Source organism: Oncorhynchus gorbuscha, linkage group LG03 (genome assembly GCF_021184085.1).
Source record: "Oncorhynchus gorbuscha isolate QuinsamMale2020 ecotype Even-year linkage group LG03, OgorEven_v1.0, whole genome shotgun sequence".
Lineage (NCBI taxonomy): Eukaryota > Metazoa > Chordata > Actinopteri > Salmoniformes > Salmonidae > Oncorhynchus > Oncorhynchus gorbuscha.
The window spans coordinates 107561746-107587942 of NC_060175.1; the positions used below are offsets into that span (position 1 = coordinate 107561746).

General features: G+C 44.5%; 1 protein-coding gene across 1 annotated transcript in view; it reads right to left on the reverse strand.

The window, feature by feature from the left end:
* Positions 1 to 864: 864 nt before the first annotated feature.
* LOC124032429 (leucine-rich repeat-containing G-protein coupled receptor 6) overlaps positions 865 to 26197 on the reverse strand; it is a 101307-nt gene continuing 75974 nt past the window's right edge. Inside the window, exons 14-19 of the mRNA XM_046344821.1 lie at positions 23430 to 23501; positions 19197 to 19322; positions 13105 to 13259; positions 10010 to 10090; positions 4113 to 5300; positions 865 to 3071 (exon numbers count right to left, since the gene is read on the reverse strand). Of these exons, the coding sequence (XP_046200777.1) occupies positions 4114 to 5300; positions 10010 to 10090; positions 13105 to 13259; positions 19197 to 19322; positions 23430 to 23501 (1621 nt within the window). The 3' untranslated portion in view covers positions 865 to 3071; position 4113. The remainder of the gene's footprint in view (positions 3072 to 4112; positions 5301 to 10009; positions 10091 to 13104; positions 13260 to 19196; positions 19323 to 23429; positions 23502 to 26197) is intronic.

Below are 26197 nucleotides of genomic sequence, written 5' to 3' on the forward strand. Positions count from 1 at the left end.
TTCCCTCGCTGAACAGACCCCAGCTAGCTAGTCTACTGTACACCAGAACCTCTAGATAATCCCTGTCCCCTCGCTGAACAGACCCCAGCTAGCTAGTCTACTGTACACCAGAACCTCTAGATAATCCCTGTTCCCTCGCTGAACAGACCCCAGCTAGCTAGTCTACTGTACACCAGAACCTCTAGATAATCCCTGTTCCCTCGCTGAACAGACCCCAGCTAGCTAGTCTACTGTACACCAGAACCTCTAGATAATCCCTGTCCCCTCGCTGAACAGACCCCAGCTAGCTAGTCTACTGTACACCAGAACCTCTAGTTAATCCCTGTCCCCTCGCTGAACAGACCCCAGCTAGCTAGTCTACTGTACACCAGAACCTCTAGTTAATCCCTGTTCCCTCGCTGAACAGACCCCAGCTAGCTAGTCTACTGTACACCAGAACCTCTAGATAATCCCTGTCCCCTCGCTGAACAGACCCCAGCTAGCTAGTCTACTGTACACCAGAACCTCTAGATAATCCCTGTCCCCTCGCTGAACAGACCCCAGCTAGCTAGTCTACTGTACACCAGAACCTCTAGATAATCCCTGTTCCCTCGCTGAACAGACCCCAGCTAGCTAGTCTACTGTACACCAGAACCTCTAGATAATCCCTGTTCCCTCGCTGAACAGACCCCAGCTAGCTAGTCTACTGTACACCAGAACCTCTAGATAATCCCTGTCCCCTCGCTGAACAGACCCCAGCTAGCTAGTCTACTGTACACCAGAACCTCTAGATAATCCCTGTTCCCTCGCTGAACAGACCCCAGCTAGCTAGTCTACTGTACACCAGAACCTCTAGATAATCCCTGTCCCCTCGCTGAACAGACCCCAGCTAGCTAGTCTACTGTACACCAGAACCTCTAGATAATCCCTGTTCCCTGTCCCCTATACATCACTACTCGTCTGAAAGGATTAGATAAGTGTAAACCATATGGCCAGAAAGTCCACCTACATCAAATGGATCTACATTAACATCTGAATGAAGGGTTGGTGAGGGAGAAGTGTTCAGGGGTCTATTTTGGAGTGGGCGCTACTCTACAGTCTGTGAAGGGCCCTGAGCATTGGCGAGGGGAGAAGTGTTCAGGGGTCTATTTTGGAGTGGGCGCTACTCTACAGTCTGTGAAGGGCCCTGAGCATTGGCGAGGGGAGAAGTGTTCAGGGGTCTATTTTGGAGTGGGCGCTACTCTACAGTCTGTGAAGGGCCCTGAGCATTGGCGAGGGGAGAAGTGTTCAGGGGTCTATTTTGGAGTGGGCACTACTCTACAGTCTGTGAAGGGCCCTGAGCATTGGCGAGGGGAGAAGTGTTCAGGGGTCTATTTTGGAGTGGGCACTACTCTACAGTCTGAAGGGACCCAGGCTACCGATCATTCATTCAGTCATACATCTGCTGGTAATATGTCTGGAATTCAATCAAATCAACAGAGTTGACAGTGAACATCTGGGACATTTAATTTGAATGAATCCTAGTCGATTTGTTGGAATATCTATATAATATCCTCTGCTACCCTTGGTGACTAGTGATGGCAGTAGGACACATAGTAGTGTGTACTTATTGACTATTAAGGACACTAAGGCTGGGATTCATTCAAATCTGTCATAGCAATGTTTAGGCTGTGTCTTATTTGACAATATTCTGAAAAGTGAAAACATACCTGTGTGGAGGGGGGGGGGGTCACCCTTCTAGTAGTTGTAGGTTTTATACAGTACCCAAGACCAGTCTGGTCACCCTGCTAGTAGTTGTAGGTTTTATACAGTACCCAAGACCAGTATGGTCACCCTGCTAGTAGTTGTAGGTTTTATACAGTACCCAAGACCAGTATGGTCACCCTGCTAGTAGTTGTAGGTTTTATACAGTACCCAAGACCAGTCTGGTCACCCTGCTACTTGTTGTAGGTTTTATACAGTACCCAAGACCAGTCTGGTCACCCTGCTAGTAGTTGTAGGTTTTATACAGTACCCAAGACCAGTCTGGTCACCCTGCTAGTAGTTGTAGGTTTTATACAGTACCCAAGACCAGTCTGGTCACCCTGCTAGTAGTTGTAGGTTTTATACACTACCCAAGACCAGTCTGGTCACCCTGCTAGTAGTTGTAGGTTTTATACAGTACCCAAGACCAGTCTGGTCACCCTGCTACTTGTTGTAGGTTTTATACAGTACCCAAGACCAGTCTGGTCACCCTGCTAGTAGTTGTAGGTTTTATACAGTACCCAAGACCAGTCTGGTCACCCTGCTACTTGTTGTAGGTTTTATACAGTACCCAAGACCAGTCTGGTCACCCTGCTAGTAGTTGTAGGTTTTATACAGTACCCAAGACCAGTCTGGTCACCCTGCTAGTAGTTGTAGGTTTTATACAGTACCCAAGACCAGTCTGGTCACCCTGCTACTTGTTGTAGGTTTTATACAGTACCCAAGACCAGTCTGGTCACCCTGCTAGTAGTTGTAGGTTTTATACAGTACCCAAGACCAGTCTGGTCACCCTGCTAGTAGTTGTAGGTTTTATACAGTACCCAAGACCAGTCTGGTCACCCTGCTACTTGTTGTAGGTTTTATACAGTACCCAAGACCAGTCTGGTCACCCTGCTACTTGTTGTAGGTTTTATACAGTACCCAAGACCAGTCTGGTCACCCTGCTAGTAGTTGTAGGTTTTATACAGTACCCAAGACCAGTCTGGTCACCCTGCTAGTAGTTGTAGGTTTTATACACTACCCAAGACCAGTCTGGTCACCCTGCTAGTAGTTGTAGGTTTTATACAGTACCCAAGACCAGTCTGGTCACCCTGCTAGTAGTTGTAGGTTTTATACAGTACCCAAGACCAGTCTGTGAGTTCATTTGATCTTTGGAAAAAGAGCTACTGTGAAAATACCTTAATTCAGGTTGGATTGAATTGAGGCCTTAGTGATATACTTAGTAGTAGACTCTTCAATACTGTTGTAGGATGTCTCTGTGTGGAGGGATGCTGACACTAATGATGATGCTTTCTCCAGGACTGATGCACTTTCAAAAGCCCCTGCTGCTGGTCTCCTGTAATGGTCCCCTTATGAGTGAGGGATGGATGGAGAGATGGAGAAGAGAGGGAGGGAGGAGAGAGAGGGAGGGAGGGAGGGATGGATGGAGAGATATGGAGGGATGGATGGAGAGAGAGGGAGGGAGGAGAGAGAGGGAGGGAGGAGAGAGAGAGAGGGAGGGAGGAGAGAGAGAGAGGGAGGGAGGAGAGAGAGAGGGGGAGGAGGAGAGAGAGAGAGAGGGGGAGGGAGGAGAGGGAGAAGGGAGGAGAAAAGGAGAAGGGAGGAGAGAGAGGGAGGGAAGGAGAGAGGGATAAGAGAGGAGAGAGAGGGAGAAGAGAGGAGAGAGAGGGAGAAGAGAGGAGAGAGAAGGAGGGAGGGAGGAGAGAGAGGGAGGGAAGGAGAGAGGGGAGGGAGGGAGGGAGGGAGGGAGGAGAGAAGGAGGGAGAAGGGAGGGAGGGAGAAGGGAGGAGGGAGGGAGGGAGAGAGGGAGGGAGGAGAGAGAGGGAGGGAGGGAAGGAGAGAGAGGGAGGGAGGGAGGGAGGGAAGGAGAGAGAGGGAGGGAGAGAGGGAAGGAGAGAGAGGGAGAAGGGAGGGAGGGAGGGAGGAGAGAGGGGGATGGATAGAGAGGGAGGGAGGAGAGGGAGGGAAGGAAGGAGAGCGGAGGGAGGGAAGGAGAGAGGAGGGAGGGAAGGAGAGGGAGAAGAGAGGGAGGGAGGGAGGAGAGAGAGGGAGGAGAGAGAGGGAGGGAGGGAGGGAGGGAAGGAGAGAGGAGGGAGGGAGGGAGGGAGGGGAGGAGAGAGAGGGAGAAGGGAGGAGAGAGAGAGAGGGAGGGAGGAGAGAGGGAGGGAAGGAGAGAGGGGGAGAGAGGGGGGGGGGGAGGGAAGGAGAGAGGAGGGAGGGAGGGGGTGGGAAGGAGGGAGAGGGGGTGGGAAGGGAGGGAGGGAGATAGTGGGAGCGAAGGAGAGAGAGGGAGGCAGAAGGGAATGTGTTGGTTTTAATGTCTCGTAGGGTCCCAGCCAGCAGTGCTTGACAACTGAGATTGTGTCCCATTGTAGTTTAGTGATTCATACCTTACCACTCTGCCTCCCTCTCGCTCTCCATATCTCTTTCACTCTCCATCTCTCTTTCTCTCAGGCTGGGGGAAGGTGTCTGACACGGGATCAGAGGAACCGAGGAGGAGGCGGAAGAAGAGCAGTGGGATAATCTGATTGGATCCATCCGGGGTTGGAGGGCGGGGCTTCCAACGTAGAGGGCGTCAGCCTCGGCGAGTGACACCTGCGTCGACAAATCAGAACACAAGCTCTTCTCTGTGTCCACAGAGACCAGCGAGTCTTCAAGCGTGCGGTCCCGGTATAACTGGGGGCGTGCCTTGGGATGTGGCCAGAACAAGAAGTGGGTGTGGTCTCGGGTGAATAGGAGGAAGAGGAGTGGGTTGAGGCAGGAGGGGAGGGGTTGTAGAAGGAGCAGGACAGACTTCAGCACCTCCTCCCCCAGAGAAAGCAGCCCCAGCAAGGAGCAGAGAGACAGGAAGGCCACTGGGATGTAGAGGAGACCGTTGATGAAGATCAACCAGGTGATGTGCTTAATCATGCTACAGTCCCACAGCCCCTCGCACTCTCCTCTCAGCAGCTCCCAGTACAGACGGATGTAGGAGACTGTCACTATCAGCAGACACAGTGTATTCATCATGATCAGAGAGAGAGGGAAGCCTAGAGAGGAGGGTGGATGGGAGGAGGGGGGATGCAAGGGGGAGGGCAGGCAGAGAGGGGTGGAACCGTACTCCCCCACATTGACCAGAGGGAGGGATGCCAGGGTGAGAGAGAGGGTGAGGCAGAAGAACGCGCACGTTCGGACGCTCCCGTGTGAGGGCGCCTTTCCGTAGGCCCGTGCGCACGTCACGCTCATGCCACACTGCACGGCCGCCAGGGTCAACAGCAGCACGCTCGCCTCGGAAGCAAACACCCACACCCACCCCGTCACCTGGCAACCGGGACCCGACTCCCAGCGGGCACCGTGGCGTCCAAATTCTCCCAGCGTGAGGGCGTCCACGAGGGCGAGCGTGCATGTGCATACGCCGGTGAGGAGGTTGGCAGCGGCCATGCAGGCGGTGGTGAACCGCAGCGGGGAGAGATAGCCCGCCGAACTGAAGAGCGACAGCAGCAAGAGAGAGTTCCCAAGTAGAGACACGATGGAGACGCACCACAGACCCACACGGACCAACCAGCTGCCTAGCAGGGAGTCACATGGCCGGAACGGACCTAGGAGGGCGAGACAGACATACGTTTAACAAGATACAGCATTAGGAAAGAATTCAGACCTCTTTTCCACATTGGGTTACAGTCTTATTCTAAAATAATGTCAATAGTTTTCCCCCTCATCAATCTACATACAATACCCCATAATGACATCACAATACCCCATAATGACATCACAATACCCCATAATCACATCACAATACCCCATAATCACATCACAATACCCCATAATGACATCACAATACCCCATAATGACATCACAATACCCCATAATGACATCACAATACCCCATAATGACATCACAATACCACATAACGACATCACAATACCACATAACGACATCACAATACCACATAACGACATCACAATACCCCATAACGACATCACAATACCCCATAACGACATCACAATACCCCATAACGACATCACAATACCCCATAACGACATCACAATACCCTATAACGACATCACAATACCCCATAACGACATCACAATACCCCATAATGACATCACGATACCCCATAATGACAAAACCAAAACAGGTTTTTAGAAATGATATGTATTTCAAATAAAGAACTAAAATGTCACATTTCCATCAGTATTCAGACTCTACTCAGTACTCTGTTGAAGCACCTTTATCAGTGATTACAGCCTCCAGTCTTCTAGGGTCTGCAAGGATATAAAGATAAATACACAACGCAGAGGACTACATGTCAATACAGTCCCAACGATCAATGGAAAAGGGAATTAATGAGCAATGGATCAGAGATGAGAGGAATTTGTCTTCTGAAATAGGTTACTTGTTATTTGGCCATTGGCCCAGTTTTATTGCAAGGAATTCTAATTGGTCAACCACAGGCAAGGGCTGGGTTAGAAAACTACATCCTGTCACTTTGTTCTGTGGAGTGAATCACTGGACAGAATTACTAGAGTGAATCACGAGAGAGAATCACAGGAGAGAGAATAAATTTGATTTGATTTGAGAATCACAGGAGCGAATAACTTGAGAGAGAATCACTGGAGAGAGAATCACAGGAGAGAGAATAAATTTGATTTGATTTGAGAATCACAGGAGCGAATAACTTGAGAGAGAATCACTGGAGAGAATCACTGAGGAGAGAATCACTGAGGAGAGAATCCCTGGAGAGAGAATCACAGGAGAGAGAATCCCTGGAGAGAGAATCACTGAGGACAGGGGAGCATGAACATCTACCATCTACCTCCATGCATGATTTGTTCTCTTTGAATGAACCTATTCCCCCCCCCCTGATTTGCTTTGGGGTCTGTGTTATTAAAGAACAACATCAACTGCTAACAGGTATGATGCTACAAGCTTGGTACACCTGTATTTGGGAAATTTCTCCCATTCTTCTCTGCAGATCCTCTCAAGCTCTGTCAGGTTGGATGGGGAGCGTTGCTGCACTGAATGAAATTCAGAAACGTGTCCTGAAGCCACTCCTGCGTTGTCTTGACTGTGTGCTTAGAGTCATTGTGCTGTTGGAAGATGAACCTTCACCCCAGTCTGAGTTCCTGAGAACTCTGGAGCAGATTTTCATCAAGGATTTCTCTGTGCTTTGCTCCATTCTGCTTTCCCTTGATCCTGACTAGTCTCCCAGTCCCTGCCACTGAAAAACATCCCCACAGCATGATGCTGCCACCACCATGCTTCACCGTAGGGATGGTGCCAGGTTTCCTCCAGATGTGACGCTTGGCATTCAGGCCAAAGGGTTCAATCTTGGTTTCATCAGACCAGAGAATCTTGATCTCTTTTAGGTGCCTTATGGCAAACTCCAAGTGGGCTGTCATGTGCCTTTTACTGAGGAGTGGCTTCCATCTGGCCACTCTACCCTAAAGGCCTGATTGGTGGAGTGCTGCAGAGATGGAAGGTTCTCCCATCTCCACAGAAGACCCCTGGAGCTCTGTCAGAGTGACCATCAGGTTCTTGGTCACCTCCCTGACCAAGGCCCTTCTCCCCTGATTGCTCAGTTTGGCCGGGCGGCCAGCTCCAGGGAGAGTCTTGGTGGTTCCAAACTTCTCCCATTTAAGAACGACGGAGGCCACTGTGTTCTTGGGGACCTTCAATGCTGCAGAAATGTTTTGGTACCCTTCCCCAGATCTGTGCCTCGACACAATCCTGTCTCGACTGCATGGATTCATTTTTGCTCTGAAATGCACTGTCAACTGTGGGACGTTATATAGACAGGTGTGTGCCTTTCCAAATCATGTCCAATCAATTGAATTTACCACAGGTGGACTCCAATCAAGTTGTAGAAACATCTCAAGGATGATCAATGGAAACAGGATGCACCTGAGCTCAATGTCCAGTCTCATACCAGAGGGTCTAAATACTTATATAAATGAGGTATTTCAGTTTTAGAATTTTAATACATTTGCAAACATTTCTAAAAACCTGTTTTCCCTTTGTCATTATGGGGTATTGTGATGTCATTATGGGGTATTGTGATGTCGTTATGGGGTATTGTGATGTCATTATGGGGTATTGTGATGTCATTATGGGTATTGTGATGTTATTATGGGGTATTGTGATGTCATTATGGGGTATTGTGATGTCATTGTGGGGTATTGTGATGTCATTATGGGGTATTGTGATGTCATTATGGGGTATTGTGATGTCATTATGGGGTATTGTGATGTCATGATGGGGTATTGTGATGTCATTATGGGGTATTGTGATGTCATTAAGGGGTATTGTGATGTCATTAACGGGTATTGTGATGTCATTATGGGGTATTGTGATGTCATTATGAGGTATTGTGATGTCATTATGGGGTATTGTGATGTCATTAAGGGGTATTATGTGTAGATTGTTGAGGGAAATGTTTTATTTCATCAATTTTAGAATAAGGCTGTAACGTAACCAAATGTGGAAAAAGTCAAGGGGTCTGAAACATTTCTAAATGCACTGTATTTAACAATACACTCATTCAAGACTTGAACCACATCCATCCCAAGTGATTGTATAAGCAAGGCATGTGAGGTTAACGTCCGTGTGATTTCATCTGTGATGGTGAGATAACCAGGTGTATTAAACAGTGGTGTGTGTACCTGGTACAGGTGTATTAAACAGTGGTGTGTGTACATGGTACAGGTGTATTAAACAGTGGTGTGTGTACCTGGTACAGGTGTATTAAACAGTGGTGTGTGTACCTGGTACAGGTGTATTAAACAGTGGTGTGTGTACATGGTACAGGTGTATTGAAAAGTGGTGTGTGTACCTGGTACAGGTGTATTAAACAGTGGTGTGTGTACCTGGTACAGGTGTATTAAACAGTGGTGTGTGTACATGGTACAGGTGTATTAAACAGTGGTGTGTGTACCTGGTACAGGTGTATTAAACAGTTGTGTGTGTACCTGGTACAGGTGTATTAAACAGTGGTGTGTGTACATAGTACAGGTGTATTAAACAGAGTTGTGTGTACCTGGTACAGGTGTATTAAACAGTGGTGTGTGTACCTGGTACAGGTGTATTAAACAGTGGTGTGTGTACATGGTACAGGTGTATTAAACAGAGTTGTGTGTACCTGGTACAGGTGTATTAAACAGTGGTGTGTGTACCTGGTACAGGTGTATTAGGTGTGTGTACCTAGTACAGGTGTATTAGGTGTGTGTACCTGGTACAGGTGTATTAAACAGTGGTGTGTGTACCTGGTACAGGTGTATTAGGTGTGTGTACCTAGTACAGGTGTATTAGGTGTGTGTACCTGGTACAGGTGTATTAAACAGTGGTGTGTGTACCTGGTACAGGTGTATTAAACAGTGGTGTGTGTACCTGGTACAGGTGTATTAGGTGTGTGTACCTGGTACAGGTGTATTAAACAGAGGTGTGTGTACCTGGTACAGGTGTATTAAACAGTGGTGTGTGTACCTGGTACAGGTGTATTAGGTGTGTGTACCTAGTACAGGTGTATTAGGTGTGTGTACCTGGTACAGGTGTATTAGGTGTGTGTACCTGGTACAGATGTATTAAACAGTGTTGTGTGTACCTGGTACAGGTGTATTAGGTGTGTGTACCTGGTACAGGTGTATTAGGTGTGTGTACCTGGTACAGGTGTATTAAACAGTGGTGTGTGTACCTGGTACAGGTGTATTAGGTGTGTGTACCTGGTACAGGTGTATTAGGTGTGTGTACCTGGTACAGGTGTATTAGGTGTGTGTACCTGGTACAGGTGTATTAGGTGTGTGTACCTGGTACAGGTGTATTAGGTGTGTGTACCTGGTACAGGTGTATTAGGTGTGTGTACCTGGTACAGGTGTATTAAACAGTGGTGTGTGTACCTGGTACAGGTGTATTAGGTGTGTGTACCTGGTACAGGTGTATTAGGTGTGTGTAGGTACAGGTGTATTAGGTGTGTGTACCTAGTACAGGGTATTAGGTGTGTGTACCTAGTACAGGTGTATTAGGTGTGTGTACCTGGTACAGGTGTATTAGGTGTGTGTACCTAGTACAGGTGTATTAGGTGTGTGTACCTAGTACAGGTGTATTAGGTGTGTGTACCTGGTACAGGTGTATTAGGTGTGTGTAACTGGTACAGGTGTATTAGGTGTGTGTACCTGGTACAGGTGTATTAGGTGTATGTACCTGGTACAGGTGTATTAGGTGTGTGTACCTGGTACAGGTGTATTAGGTGTGTGTACCTGGTACAGGTGTATTAGGTGTGTGTACCTGGTACAGGTGTATTAGGTGTGTGTACCTGGTACAGGTGAGCACTGGATGTTAGTCTGTAGTTTAGATTCCTGTATCTCCATCTGGAGATCCTCCAGGTCTGGGTCATCTGAATAAACAACAGAACTGTCAGGTTAGATAATGGAGTATATATAAGATAATGGAGTCTATAGATAAGGTCATGGAGTATATATAAGATAATGGAGTATATTTAAGATAATGGAGTGTGCACACATGATAATGGAGTGTCTGGAAGATAATTGGTGTAAATATGAGATAATGGAGTCGATATATAACAGAATGGAGTCTATGTATAATATAATGGAGTCTGCAGGTAAGATAATGGGGTATATCAATACGATAATGGAGTCTATATGTAATGTAATTCCATTTAGAGCTACGATAATGGAGTTTATAGCTAAGATAATGAGTCAATGTATAAGATAATAGAGTATATTTATAAGATAATGTAGTCTATAGATAACGTAATGGTGTCTTTATAAAAGACAATGGAGTCTATAGACAAGAGAATGGAGTCTAACGATAAGATAATGGACCGATAGATACGAGAAAGAAGTTGACAGATAAGATAATGGAGTTTATGTATAGGACAATGGAGTCGACAGATAAGATAATGCAGTCTATATATAAGATAATGGAGTCTATATATAAGATAATGAAGTCAATAGATAAGATCATTGATTCTATAGATAAGGTAATGGAGTCTATATATAAGATAATGGAACTATATATACTTGAAAGAAGTCGACAGACAAGATAATGGAGGCTATATATAAGAGAAAGAACGATAGATACGATAATGAAGTCAATAGATAAGGTAATGGTATATAGATAAGGCAATGGTCTCTATAGATAAGATAACGGATTCTATAGATAAGGTAACGAAGTCAATAGATAAGAGATCGAACTCGATATATAAGATAATGGAGTCTATAGATAAGATAACGGATTCTATAGATAAGGTAATGAAGTCTATAGATAAGGTAATGGAGTCTATAGATAAGATAATGAAGTCTATAGATAAGGTAATGGAGTCTATAGATAAGGTAATGAAGTATATAGATAAGGCAATGGTCTCTATAGATAAGATAACGGATTCTATAGATAAGGTAACGAAGTCAATAGATAAGAGATCAAACTCGATAGATAAGATAATGGAGTCTATAGATAAGATAACGGAGTCTATAGATAAGACAATGGAGTCAATAGATAAGGTAATGAAGTCTATAGATAAGGTAATGGAATCTATAGATAAGGTAATGGTCTATAGATAAGATAATGGAGTCTATAGATAAGGTAATGAAGTATATAGATAAGGCAATGGTCTCTATAGATAAGATAACGGATTCTATAGATAAGGTAATGAAGTCTATAGATAAGGTAATGGAGTCTATAGATAAGGTAATGAAGTATATAGATAAGGCAATGGTCTCTATAGATAAGATAACGGATTCTATAGATAAGGTAATGGAGTCTATAGATAAGGTAATGAAGTATATAGATAAGGCAATGGTCTCTATAGATAAGATAATGGATTCTATAGATAAGGTAACGAAGTCAATAGATAAGAGATCAAACTCGATAGATAAGATAATGGAGTCTATAGATAAGATAATGGAGTCTATAGATAAGATAACGGAGTCTATAGATAAGACAATGGAGTCAATAGATAAGGTAATGAAGTCTATAGATAAGGTAATGGAGTCTATAGATAAGATAACGGAGTCTATAGATAAGACAATGGAGTCTATAGATAAGGTAATGAAGTCTATAGATAAGGTAATGGTCTATAGATAAGAGAAAGAAGTCCATAGATAAGAGAAAGAAGTCCATAGATAAGGTAATGAAGTCAATAGATAAGGTAATGGAGTCTATAAAGAAGAGAAAGGAGAGTGTGTGCTCCTGTGCCAGGTATCTATGATTAAGTAGGGCTCTGACATGTTAGAAACAGCATCAGTTCCAGACTCACAGACAGAACATTAGCCTGTTACCCTGCCCAGACCCCGAAACCCAGTGTGTGTGTGTTCTTACAGTATGTGTGCTGTGTGTGTGTGTGTGTTCTTACAGTATGTGTGCTGTGTGTGTGTGTGTGTTCTTACAGTATGTGTGCTGTGTGTGTGTGTGCGTTCTTACAGTATGTGTGCTGTGTGTGTGTGTGTGTTCTTACAGTATGTGTGCTGTGTGTGTGTGTGTGCGTTCTTACTGTGTGTGTACGTGCGCTGTGTGTGTGTAATGGTGGTGTGTGTGTGCGTTCTTACTGTGTGTGTACGTGCGCTGTGTGTGTGTAATGGTGGTGTGTGTGTGTTTAAAAAATAAATTATATTTAACCTTTATTTAACCAGGTAGGCTAGCTGAGAACAAGTTCTCATTTATGAACATATGTGAACAGACAACACAGAGTTACACATGGAGTAAATAATAAACAAGTCAATAACACAGTAGGAAAAAGGGGAGTCTATATACATTGGGTGCAAAAGGCATGAGGAGGTAGGCGAATAATGACAATTTAGCTGATTAACACTGGAATGATAAATGATCAGATGGTCATGTACAGGTAGAGATATTGTTGTGCAAAAGAGCAGAAAAGTGAATCAATATAAACAGTATGGGGATGAGGTAGGTGAATTGGGTGGGCTATTTACCGATAGACTATGCACAGCTGCAGCACACAGTGTGTGTGCGTGCGCGCGTCCGCTGTGTGTGCGTTCTTACAGTGTGTGTACGTGCGCTGTGTGTGTGTGTGCATTCTGCGTGTCTGCGTGCGCTGTGTGTGTGCACTGTGTGTGTGCGTTCTTACAGTATGTGTGTGTGCGTTCTGTGTGTCTGTGTGCGCTGTGTGTGTGCGCTGTGTGTGTGTGTGTGCGTTCTTACAGTATGTGTGTGTGCGCTGTGTGGTGTGTGCGTTCTTACAGTATGTGTGTGTGCGCTGTGTGTGTGTGCGTTCTTACAGTATGTGTGTGTGCGCTGTGTGTGTGTGTGTTCGTTCTTACAGTATGTGTGTGTGCGCTGTGTGTGTGTGCATTCTTACAGGATGTGTGCGTGCGCTGTGTGTGTGTGTGTTCTTACAGGATGTGTGCGTGCGCTGTGTGCATGGGTTCTTACAGAGTGTGTCTGTGTGGATGGGGTATAGGGCGACGGTCCTCTGGTCTAGCTCCTCCTCCTCACTGCTCTGCTCAGTCTCCGGTTGGCTGATGGGCTTATAGCTGCCACATGACCCGTAGACACAGCACTGGTACGCATACGGCATCTCTACCACCCTGAAAGAGAGAGAGAGAGAGAGAGAGAGAGAGAGAGAGAGAGAGAGAGAGAGAGAGAGAGAGAGAGAGAGAGAGAGAGAGAGAGAGAGATGGGAAGAGAGAGAGAGATGGGAAGAGAGAGAGAGAGATGGGAAGAGAGAGGGGAAGAGAGAGAGAGAGAGATGAGAAGAGAGAGAGAGAGATGGGAAGAGAGGTTATTTTCAGAAACATCTGAGGAATTTCTTTGATCAGTAGCATGCTGGTTCTTGTTAGCGTGATGAACCTCCCTGCAGGGAGCTCACCATAGTTTAAAGGGAGGGATGGAGGGATAGAGGGAGGGATGGAGGGAGGGAGGGATAGAGGGAGGGAGGGAGGGAGGGATGGAGGCATGGAGCGATAGAGGGAGGGATGGATAGGGGGAGGGATGGATAGGGGGAGGGATGGATGGATAGAGGGAGGGATGGAGAGATAGAGGGAGGGATGGAGAGATAGAGGGAGGGATGGAGAGATAGAGGTAGGGATGGAGAGATAGAGGGAGGGATGGAGAGATAGAGGGAAGCATGGAGAAATACAGGAGTTCTCCAAGGTGTTGTTGATGTTGAATATAGAGACTGTTTTACATGTCATGTTTACATGACAGACAGAACACCTGAGGTTCTATTGGTGAGGTCAGAACACCTCAGGTTCTATTGGTGGCTGGGTCAGAACACCTCAGGTTCTATTGGTGGCTGGGTCAGAACACCTGAAGTTCTGTTGGTGGCTGGGTCAGGAGACCTGAGGTTCTGTTGGTGGCTGGGTCAGAACACCTCAGGCTCTATTGGTGGCTGGGTCAGAACACCTCAGGTTCTGTTGGTGGCTGGGTCAGAACACCTCAGGTACTATTGGTGGCGCTGGGTCAGGAGAACTGAGGTTCTGTTGGTGGCTGGGTCAGAAGACCTGAGGTTCTGTTGGTGGCTGGGTCAGGAGACCTCAGGTTCTGTTGGTGGCTGGGTCAGAACACCTCAGGTTCTGTTGGTGGCTGGGTCAGAACACCTCAGGTTCTGTTGGTGGCTGGGTCAGGAGAACTGAGGTTCTGTTGGTGGCTGGGTCAGAACACCTCAGGTTCTGTTGGTGGCTGGGTCAGAACACCTCAGGTTCTGTTGGTGGCTGGGTCAGAACACCTCAGGTTCTGTTGGTGGCTGGGTCAGAACACCTCAGGTTCTGTTGGTGGCTGGGTCAGAACACCTCAGGTTCTGTTGGTGGCTGGGACAGGAGATGGTTTGGAATAGTTTGGGCGGTGGGAGTGTTCTTCTGACGATTACTACAGGTGGTTGCTGAGATGGCTGAAACAGACGAGGTTGATAGACTAAAACCATGATGCTGGTCCTCTTACCTCAATACTTAAACCATGAGGCTGGTCCTCTTACCTCAAGACTAAAGCCATGATGCTGGTCCTCTTACCGCAAGACTAAAACCATGAGGCTGGTCCTCTTACCTCAATACTTAAACCATGATGCTGGTCCTCTTACCGCAAGACTAAAACCATGAGGCTGGGCCTCTTACCTCAAGACTAAAACCATGAGGATGGTCCTCTTACCTCAAGACTAAAACCATGATGCTGGTCCTCTTACCTCAAGAAGCAGACGAGGCTGATAGATTAAAACCATGATGCTGGTCCTCTTACCTCAAGACTAAAACCATGAGGCTGGGCCTCTTACCTCAAGACTAAAACCATGAGGCTGGTCCTCTTACCTCAAGACTAAAACCATGAGACTGGGCCTCTTACCTCAAGACTAAAACCATGAGGCTGGTCCTCTTACCTCAAGACTAAAACCATGAGGCTGGTCCTCTTACCTCAAGAAGCAGACGAGGCTGATAGATTAAAACCATGAGGCTGGTCCTCTTACCTCAAGACTAAAACCATGAGGCTGGTCCTCTTACCTCAAGACTAAAACCATGAGGCTGGTCCTCTTACCTCAAGAAGCAGACGAGGTTGATAGATTAAAACCATGAGGCTGGTCCTCTTACCTCAAGACTAAAACCATGAGGCTGGTCCTCTTACCTCAAGACTAAAACCATGAGGCTGGCCCTCTTACCTCAAGACTAAAACCATGAGGCTGGTCCTCTTACCTCAAGAAGCAGACGAGGCTGATAGATTAAAACCATGAGTAGTCTCTATGTGGTGTTCAGACCTACAGTAGTCTATATGAGGTGTTCAGGTCTATATGAGGTGTTCAGACCTACAGTAGTCTATATGTGGTGTTCAGGCCTACAGTAGTCTCTATGTGGTGTTCAGACCTACAGTAGTCTCTATGTGGTGTTCAGACCTACAGTAGTCTCTATGTGGTGTTCAGACCTACAGTAGTCTCTATGTGGTGTTCAGACCTACAGTAGTCTCTATGTGGTGTTCAGACCTACAGTAGTCTCTATGTGGTGTTCAGACCTACAGTAGCCTCTATGTGGTGTTCAGACCTACAGTAGTCTATATGTGGTGTTCAGACCTACAGTAGTCTCTATGTGGTGTTCAGACCTACAGTAGTCTATATGAGGTGTTCAGGTCTATATGAGGTGTTCAGGTCTATATGTGGTGTTCAGACCTACAGTAGTCTCTATGTGGTGTTCAGACCTACAGTAGTCTCTATGTGGTGTTCAGGCCTACAGTAGTCTCTATGTGGTGTTCAGGCCTACAGTAGTCTCTATGTGGTGTTCAGGCCTACAGTAGTCTCTATGTGGTGTTCAGGCCTACAGTAGTCTCTATGTGGTGTTCAGGCCTACAGTAGTCTATATGAGGTGTTCAGACCTACAGTAGTCTCTATGTGGTGTTCAGGTCTATATGAGGTGTTCAGACCTACAGTAGTCTATATGTGGTGTTCAGGTCTATATGAGGTGTTCAGACCTACAGTAGTCTATATGTGGTGTTCAGGTCTATAAGAGGTGTTCAGACCTTCAGTAGTCTATATGTGGTGTTCAGGTCTATATGAGGTGTTCAGACCTACAGTAGTCTCTATGTGGTGTTCAGGCCTACAGTAGTCTCTATGTGGTGTTCAGGTCTATATGAGGTGTTCAGACCTACAGTAGCATCTATGAGGTTAACACCATGGGCCAAATAGGTGACTGTAAATTGCAGTGTATTGTGTTGTATGATGTAAGACCCCACTTAACAAAATCAAATTCATTATTATTACCATACAGACAATTAGACAAAGGAGACTACCCCTCTGACTATTGGCTTATTTGCATAGTCAAGCCTTTTCTCAAAATACAACACTGCCCCTTTAATTAAGACACACCCCTTTTTACTTGACTGGCTTTTCAAAGACAGTTTGAAATGTAGCTTACACGTTTTGTGGTCTTGTAGGAAGCAGTAATTCTCCATTACTGACCTTTACTTATCTATAACTGGGCTAATAACAGCCTGACTAGCTGTCTACCAGTCCACTGAGGTAGCTTCCTGTCCTGACTAGCTGTCTACCAGTCCACTGAGGTAGCTTACTGTCCTGACTAGCTGTCTACCAGTCCACTGAGGTAGCTTCCTGTCCTGACTAGCTGTCTACCAGTCTACTGAGGTAGCTTCCTGTCCTGACTAGCTGTCTACCAGTCCACTGAGGTAGCTTCCTGTCCTGACTAGCTGTCTACCAGTCTACTGAGGTAGCTTCCTGTCCTGACTAGCTGTCTACCAGTCCACTGAGGTAGTGGGGAGGGACATATAACAGCCTGACTAGCTGTCTACCAGTCTACTGAGGTAGCTTCCTGTCCTGACTAGCTGTCTACCAGTCCACTGAGGTAGTGGGGAGGGACATATAACAGCCTGACTAGCTGTCTACCAGTCTACTGAGGTAGCTTCCTGTCCTGACTAGCTGTCTACCAGTCCACTGAGGTAGTGGGGAGGGACATATAACAGCCTGACTAGCTGTCTACCAGTCTACTGAGGTAGCTTCCTGTCCTGACTAGCTGTCTACCAGTCTACTGAGGTAGCTTCCTGTCCTGACTAGCTGTCTACCAGTCCACTGAGGTAGCTTCCTGTCCTGACTAGCTGTCTACCAGTCCACTGAGGTAGCTTCCTGTCCTGACTAGCTGTCTACCAGTCTACTGAGGTAGCTTCCTGTCCTGACTAGCTGTCTACCAGTCTACTGAGGTAGCTTCCTGTCCTGACTAGCTGTCTACCAGTCTACTGAGGTAGCTTCCTGTCCTGACTAGCTGTCTACCAGTCTACTGAGGTAGCTTCCTGTCCTGACTAGCTGTCTACCAGTCTACTGACTTCCATAGCGTCTGCCTTGTCGATGCCCATGTATCTGTGCCACTCCTCTGCAGACACCTGGCTCAGAGCAGGGATGGCATGGACATAAGTCCTTCGTGTCCTTTCTTGGTCCTACCACCCGGGCTGGATCTAGTAACCATTAGTGACGTGAACAGGTGAAGAACAGGGGTGCTTCTCCAGCACAGCTTGATGGCGCATGCGGCAGACTGGAGCAACAACGCAGGAGAACCTGTCTTCCTCTGGCTGTAGAAGCTGCCCCAGCAGCTCCATTGAACGAGGGCGCCAGTCGTTAGCTCCAGCTGTTCTGCCATACTCAAACTGCACTCGCAAGTCCTCCAGCTTGCAGGCGATGTGGTGGGCTGTTGGCACAGAGGTCTCATTCAGCCTTGTCAGGTTAGCCACGATCTCCACACTATGCTCCAGAATGAACACAGCCTGGGCCTTCAGTAGGGTGCGTGTTCGCCCAGCAGCTCACAAAGGTCCTGGACATATTTGGCTGTTTCTGGTAAGGTCGTAGTGAATTCGGGGAGCACATCCATGTACTCGGCCAGGAACTTCACAGCACGTATTCAGGAGCCGCACCTGGTCTGCACAGCGTACACAGGCCTCGCAGGAGAATGGCCATTACCCAGCATGAATGCTCAGATGACGCTGGGGAGCCTGACAGAACACCTTCTTGGACTTACAAAAGCCCAAACATTGTTCAAGTCAACCCCATTGTTGTCGAGACAGGAAATAACAGCTTGGGCCACAGTGGTAAAGTTTCCTTAATCTAAGAAAGTCAGATCTGTTACACCGGGTCGTTCACCTACTGGCTAGAGTAGGATGGAGAGAGAGCACATCTTATAGAGCTGTCTGTACCCTGGAGCTGTCAGTCACTCACTGAGCTCTGCACCCTGGAGCTGTCACTCACTCACTGAGCTCTGTACCCTGGAGCTGTCACTCACTCACTGAGCTCTGCACCCTGGAGCTGTCACTCACTCACTGAGCTGTGCACCCTGGAGCTGTCAGTCACTCACTGAGCTGTGCACCCTGGAGCTGTCAGTCACTCACTGAGCTCTGTACCCTGGAGCTGTCAGTCACTCACTGAGCTCTGCACCCTGGAGCTGTCACTCACTCACTGAGCTCTGCACCCTGGAGCTGTCACTCACTCACTGAGCTGTGCACCCTGGAGCTGTCACTCACTCACTGAGCTCTGCACCCTGGAGCTGTCACTCACTCACTGAGCTCTGTACCCTGGAGCTGTCAGTCACTCACTGAGCTCTGCACCCTGGAGCTGACACTCACACAGGGGAGGGGCTTTGGTGGGGAGAGTGGGCTACACCACTGGCTAGAGTAGCTGTCACTCACACAGGGGAGGGGCTTTGGTGGGGAGAGTGGGCTACACCACTGGCTAGAGTAGCTGTCACTCACACAGGGGAGGGGCTTTGGTGGGGAGAGTGGGCTACACCACACTTTTCGGTGATTCAAAAACATAAATGAAAACAGAGGAAAAACGTAACGTCAACCAAGTACATTTCATTTAACTTTGCTATCAGTTGGCAGTATATTTGTAGCTTTAAAATCCTATGCGTTCTCTTTGAAATGTTGCAGATTTCAGTCTGAATTATGCGTGCGTGGATTCCTTGTGGGTCCGTGTGGGAAGTGTTCAGGGCTGAAGGGTTAGGGTTGAGTGTCAGAGGTCAGGGGAAGTGGGAAGAGTTAGGGGTCAGGGGTCATACCTCATGCGGGTGAAGAGTTCAGGGCTGAAGTCCTCATAGAGCTCCATGTTTCCTTTCAGCTTCAGATGGGTCAGTCCCCCCAGACCACCCACAGGAAGTGATGTCAGACTGTTCTCACTCAGGTCCCTGTAAAAGGAGGGGGAATTCAGTCATGTTTAAAATGATTATGAAAACACTTACTGTGGAATCCACAAACATGTTCTGTGCTCCTTGCGTGTTTGTAAGTGTCATGTGTCACGTTGGCCTGAGGGGGGGAGGTTTATGACCCCCAATAAATACTTTTCCCCCTTTTCCTCTCTCTACCGATGTGACTATTGAAAATCCCTTTGTTAACATAGAGAGTCTGGTGACATCAGAAGGTGGGAAACGGAACCATAGTTCGGTAATCCAACCAGTTGAATATATGCGTTGGTACTTAATGAATATGATGTTAGTTCAGTTGGTGTCTGAGACATGATTACTGATGACAGGACGACATAAACTGCATCTTGGAAAATCAGATTCACATGGAATTGTTGTGCAATTTAAATGTTTAAATATGAAACTATTTGTGAAAAGATGAAATGTAATTTTTAGCTCCTAAATGAGAGAATAGGGTTTTCATGAGTGAACGAAGCTCAACTCAGTGGCCCCACCCATATGAACAGACATTGGTTATAAACTATGAAGCACGGCCCCTCTCCCAATCCTATATAAGCCGCTTGACGAAAATGTAACTTTCTGTTTATTTACCATCCCCACATTGAAAGGACAAAGACCACCTCCAGAACTAAACCAACCTCAGCAAGAACCTGACGAAATTAGCACCAAATATCACCAAATATCACCAAACATCAATGTGAAGGTGACGACCTACACGCTGGAAGGATGAATTTCGACTATAGCAGCCAGAATATAGTAAAGTGAAGTTTGTAAAATGTTGTATTGCAGATTCAACTTGTTAGCCAGGGTTCGTGAAGATGAGACTAAATAAGGTGACGATTAAATATTGACTGCTATTGATGTAAAAGATTGCTAGGTCTTTAAGAGTTTATTCGAAAGATAACAGCTCTATAAACACTCTTTCATGATGCCCCGACTTTCTACTTAATTATTTACCTGATTAGCTTAATCAGGCGGCAGGGTAGTCTAGTGGTTAGAGCGTTGGACTAGTAACCGGAAGGTTGCGAGTTCAAACCCCCGAGCTGACAAGGTACAAATCTGTCGTTCTGCCCCTGAACAGGCAGTTAACCCACTGTTCCTAGGGCCGTCATTGAAAATAAGAAAGTGTTCTTAACTGACTTGCCTGGTTAAATAAAGGTAAAATAAAAAAATAAAAATGTAATTACAGAGAAATGATAGAATAGCATGTCATATCACTTAATCCGGCATAGCCAAAGACACGGCACATTTGTTCTCTGTTAATACAGTGGCTTTGGATCTAAAGAAAGGGCTTTCCTTCTAGAGAAAGGGCTTTCCTTCTAAAGAAAGGGCTTTCCTTCTAAAGAAAGGGCTTTCCTTCTAGAGAAAGGGCTTTCCTTCTAAAGAAAGGGCTTTCCTTCTAGAGAAAGGGCTTTCCTTCTAGAGAAAGGGCTTTCCTTCTAAAGAAAGGGCTTTCCTTCTGGAGAAAGGGGTTTTCATGTGATTACATCTAGCTCTGTGTAGTCCCAGCCAAGACAAATAACTAATTATAACCTTTTTCGGCAAGACAGATCTTCCAAAGGTGGTGGAGTGTCAATCTTTACCAAGGATCACCTTCAGTGCTCAGTTGTCTCCACCAAGTCTGTCCCCAAACAATCTCCTTGCCCCTTACACTAAGTCTGAATTTGTCCTGCTAGGTGACCTAAACTGGAACATGCTTAAACCACCTGACCAAGTCCTAAATCAATGGGACTCAATGGGAATCTTTCTCAGATTATTACCAATCCCACAAGGTATGACTCCAAATACCCAGAAAAGGCTTATCTCATTAAGGTTATCCACACAAATAACCCTGATAAGTATCAGTCTGGTGTTTTCTGTAATGACCTTAGTCATCACTGTTTTACAGCCTGTTTTCGTAATGGCTGCTCAGTGAAATGTCCTGATTTGTCAGACGCTAAAAAACTTTAATAAGCAAGCCTTCCTTCATGACCTGGCCTGTAAAATGGTATAGAATCAGCTTGATCCCCCTCTGTCAAAGACACTTGGACCTTCTTTTTTTATATTTACAGTGGCATTGTTAACAAACACGCCCCCCATATAGAAAATGAGAATTAAAAACAGGTTCAGCCCCTTGGTTCGACCGTGATCTGGCAAAGTTACTCCACCTCAAGAATTGCATTTGGCGAATGTATACTCTCTCGTTCAGGCCAATGAGAAACGTGCACTCAGGCTACCCAGAAGAACAAAGGTAGTTACTTTAAGGAGCAGTTCTCTCTCTGTGGGTCGAACCCAAAGAAGTTCTGGGAAACGGTAAAAGACTTGGAGAATATACCCTCCTCATAGCTACCCATGTCCCTTAAATGTTGATGATGTGGTTGTTACTGACAAGAAGGACATGGCTGAGCTCTTTAATCTGGATTCCTATTTAACTCAGCCATGCCTCCTTGCCCGTCCAAAATGTCCCAATCTCCCACCCCTTCTAATGTGACTATCCCAGATGCTTCTCCCCCTTTTCCCCTGCCCCTGTCTCTGACCTGTTTAACCTGTCTCTCCTTTCTTCTTATTATTAATTATTATTATTATTATATTATTATTATTATTATATTATTATTATTATTATATTATTATTATTATTATTATATTATTATTATTATTATTATTATTATTATTATTATATTATTATTATTATTATATTATATTATTATTATATTATTATTATTATATTATTATTATTATTATTATTATTTATTATTATTATATTATTATTTATTATATATTATTATTATTATTATTATTATATATTATTATTATATTATTATTATTATTATATTATTATTATTATTATTATTATTATATTATTATTATTATTATATTATTATATTATTATTATATTAAAATTATTATTATTATTATTATTATATTATTATTATTATATTATTATTATTATTATATTATTATCATTATTATTATATTAAAATTATTATTATTATTATTATTATTATATTATTCTTTAAGGTTGCTGCCCCTATCATCACCAAGCCTGTCTCTGACCTTTTTAACCTGTCTCTCCTTTCTGGGGAGGTACCCATTGCTTGGAAGGCAGCCACAGTTCATCCTTTATTTAAAGGGGGAGATCAAGCTGATGCTAACTGTTAAAGGCCAATTTCTATTTTGCCCTATTTATCAAATAGTTTTGGAAAAACTTGTCAGTAATTAACATACTGGTTTTCTTGATGTTTACAGTCTGTCTGTCTGTCTGTCTGTCTGTCTGTCTGTCTGTCTGTCTGTCTGTCTGTCTGTCTGTCTGTCTGTCTGTCTGTCTGTCTGTCTGTCTGTCTGTCTGTCTGTCTGTCTGTCTGTCTGTCTGTCTGTCTGTCTGTCTGTCTGTCTGTCTTTTTTGTCTGCTAGTATCAGTGTCTGTCTGTATGTCTGTCTGTCTGTCTCTCTGTCTCTCTGTCTGTCTGTGTCTTTTTGTCTGCTAGTATCAGTGTCTGTCTGTCTGTATCACTGTCTGTCTGTATCACTGTCTGTCTGTCTCTGTCTGTCTGTGTCTTTTTGTCTGCTAGTATCAGTGTCTGTCTGTATGTCTGTCTGTCTGTCTCTCTGTCTGTCTGTGTCTTTTTGTCTGCTAGTATCAGTGTCTGTCTGTCTGTATCACTGTCTGTCTGTCTCTCTGTCTGTCTCTCTGTCTGTCTGTGTCTTTTTGTCTGCTAGTATCAGTGTCTGTCTGTCTGTCTTTTTGTCTGCTAGTATCAGTGTCTGTCTGTCTGTCTTTTTGTCTGCTAGTATCAGTGTCTGTCTGTCTGTCTTTTTGTCTGCTAGTATCAGTGTCTGTCTGTCTGTCTTTTTGTCTGCTAGTATCAGTGTCTGTCTGTCTGTCTTTTTGTCTGCTAGTATCAGTGTCTGTATGCCTGCCTGCCTGCCTGCTAGTCTCTCAGTTTCTAGAGTCTGTGTCAGTGTTGGCCCAAAGACTTGCTTTAATTAAGGTGAACCAAAGTTACCAAAGTTTCCCTGACTTGCTTGGTGATGTGGAATATATGTGAACCAAAGTTACCAAAGTTTCCCTGACTTGCTTGGTGATGTGGAATATATATGCGTATGTATACTCACAGCTTGGTCAGAGAATGGAACGAAATGAAGGCATCAGGGTGAATCCACTCAATACTGTTGAAGCTGAGATCTCTGGGGGGAGAGAGAGAGAATTACAGAATTACATTACTCACAGAGAGTAAAGAGTATTGACAGAGAGTTGACAGTATAGTCACAGGGAGTTAACAGTATACTCACAGAGAGTTAACAGTATACTCACAGAGAGTTAACAGTATACTCACAGAGAGTAAAGAGTATTGACAGAGAGTAAACATTATACTCACAGAGAGTAAACAGTATACTCACAGAGAGTTAACAGTATACTCGCAGAGAGTAAAGAGTATTGACAGAGAGTAAACATTATACTCACAGAGAGTAAACAGTATACTCACAGAGAGTAAACAGTGTACTCGCAGAGAGTAAAGAGTATTGACAGAGAGTAAACATTATACTCACAGAGAGTAAACAGTATACTCACAGAGAGTAAACAGTATACTCACAGAGAGTTAACACTATACTCACAGAGAGTTAACAGTATACTCACAGAGAGTAAAGAGTATTGACAGAGAGTAAACATTATACTCACAGAGAGTAAACAGCATACTCACAGAGAGTAAACAGTATACTCACAGAGAGTTAACACTATACTCACAGAGAGTTAACAGTATACTCACAGAGAGTAAAGAGTATTGACAGAGAGTAAACATTATACTCACAGAGAGTTAACAGTATATTCACAGAGAGTAAAGAGTATTGACAGAGAGTAAAGAGTATTGACAGAGAGTAAACATTATACTCACAGAGAGTTAACAGTATACTCACAGAGAGTTAACAGTATACTCACAGAGAGTAAACAGTGTATTCACAGAGAGTAAACAGTGTATTCACAGAGAGTTAACAGTGTACACACAGAGAGTAAACAGTATACTCACAGAGAGTAAACATTATACTCACAGAGAGTTAACATTATACTCACAGAGAGTAAACAGTATACTCACAGAGAGTAAATAGTATTCACAGAGAGTAAACAGTGTATTCACAGAGAGTAAAGAGTATACTCACAGAGAGTAAACAGTGTACTCACAGAGAGCAAACAGTGTACCCACAGAGAGTAAAGAGTTTTCACAGAGAGTAAACATTATACTCACAGAGAGTAAACAGTGTATTCACAGAGAGTAAAGAGTATACTCACAGAGAGTAAACAGTGTACTCACAGAGAGTAAACAGTATACTCACAGAGAGTAAAGAGTATACTCACAGAGAGTAAACAGTGTACTCACAGAGAGTAAACAGTATACTCACAGAGAGTTAACACTATACTCACAGAGAGTAAAGAGTATTGACAGAGAGTAAACATTATACTCACAGAGAGTTAACAGTATATTCACAGAGAGTAAAGAGTATTGACAGAGAGTAAAGAGTATTGACAGAGAGTAAACATTATACTCACAGAGAGTTAACAGTATACTCACAGAGAGTTAACAGTATACTCACAGAGAGAAAACAGTGTATTCACAGAGAGTAAACAGTGTATTCACAGAGAGTTAACAGTGTACACACAGAGAGTAAACAGTATACTCACAGAGAGTAAACAGTATACTCACAGAGAGTAAACAGTGTACTCACAGAGAGTAAACAGTGTATTCACAGAGAGTAAACAGTGTATTCACAGAGAGTAAACAGTGTATTCACAGAGAGTAAACAGTGTATTCACAGAGAGTAAACAGTATACTCACAGAGAGTAAACATTATACTCACAGAGAGTTAACATTATACTCACAGAGAGTAAACAGTATACTCACAGAGAGTAAACAGTATACTCACAGAGAGTTAACAGTATACTCACAGAGAGTAAAGAGTATACTCACAGAGAGTAAACAGTATACTCACAGAGAGTAAACAGTATACTCACAGAGAGTAAACAGTGTATTCACAGAGAGTAAACAGTGTATTCACAGAGAGTTAACAGTGTACACACAGAGAGTAAACAGTATACTCACAGAGAGTAAACAGTATACTCACAGAGAGTAAACAGTGTACTCACAGAGAGTAAACAGTGTATTCACAGAGAGTAAACAGTATACTCACAGAGAGTAAACAGTATACTCACAGAGAGTAAACAGTATACTCACAGAGAGTAAACAGTGTATTCACAGAGAGTAAACAGTGTATTCACAGAGAGTAAACAGTGTATTCACAGAGAGTAAAAAGTGTACACACAGAGAGTAAACATTATACTCACAGAGAGTAAACAGTATACTCACAGAGAGTAAAGAGTATTGACAGAGAGTAAACAGTGTACACACAGAGAGTAAACAGTATACTCGCAGAGAGTAAACATTATACTCACAGAGAGTAAACAGTATACTCACAGAGAGTTAACAGTATACTCACAGAGAGTAAACAGTGTACTCACAGAGAGTAAACAGTATACTCACAGAGAGTAAATAGTATTCACAGAGAGTAAACAGTGTATTCACAGAGAGTAAAGAGTATACTCACAGAGAGTAAACAGTGTACTCACAGAGAGCAAACAGTGTACCCACAGAGAGTAAAGAGTTTTCACAGAGAGTAAACATTATACTCACAGAGAGTAAACAGTGTATTCACAGAGAGTAAAGAGTATACTCACAGAGAGTAAACAGTGTACTCACAGAGAGCAAACAGTGTACCCACAGAGAGTAAAGAGTTTTCACAGAGAGTAAACATTATACTCACAGAGAGTAAACAGTGTATTCACAGAGAGTAAAGAGTATACTCACAGAGAGTAAACAGTGTACTCACAGAGA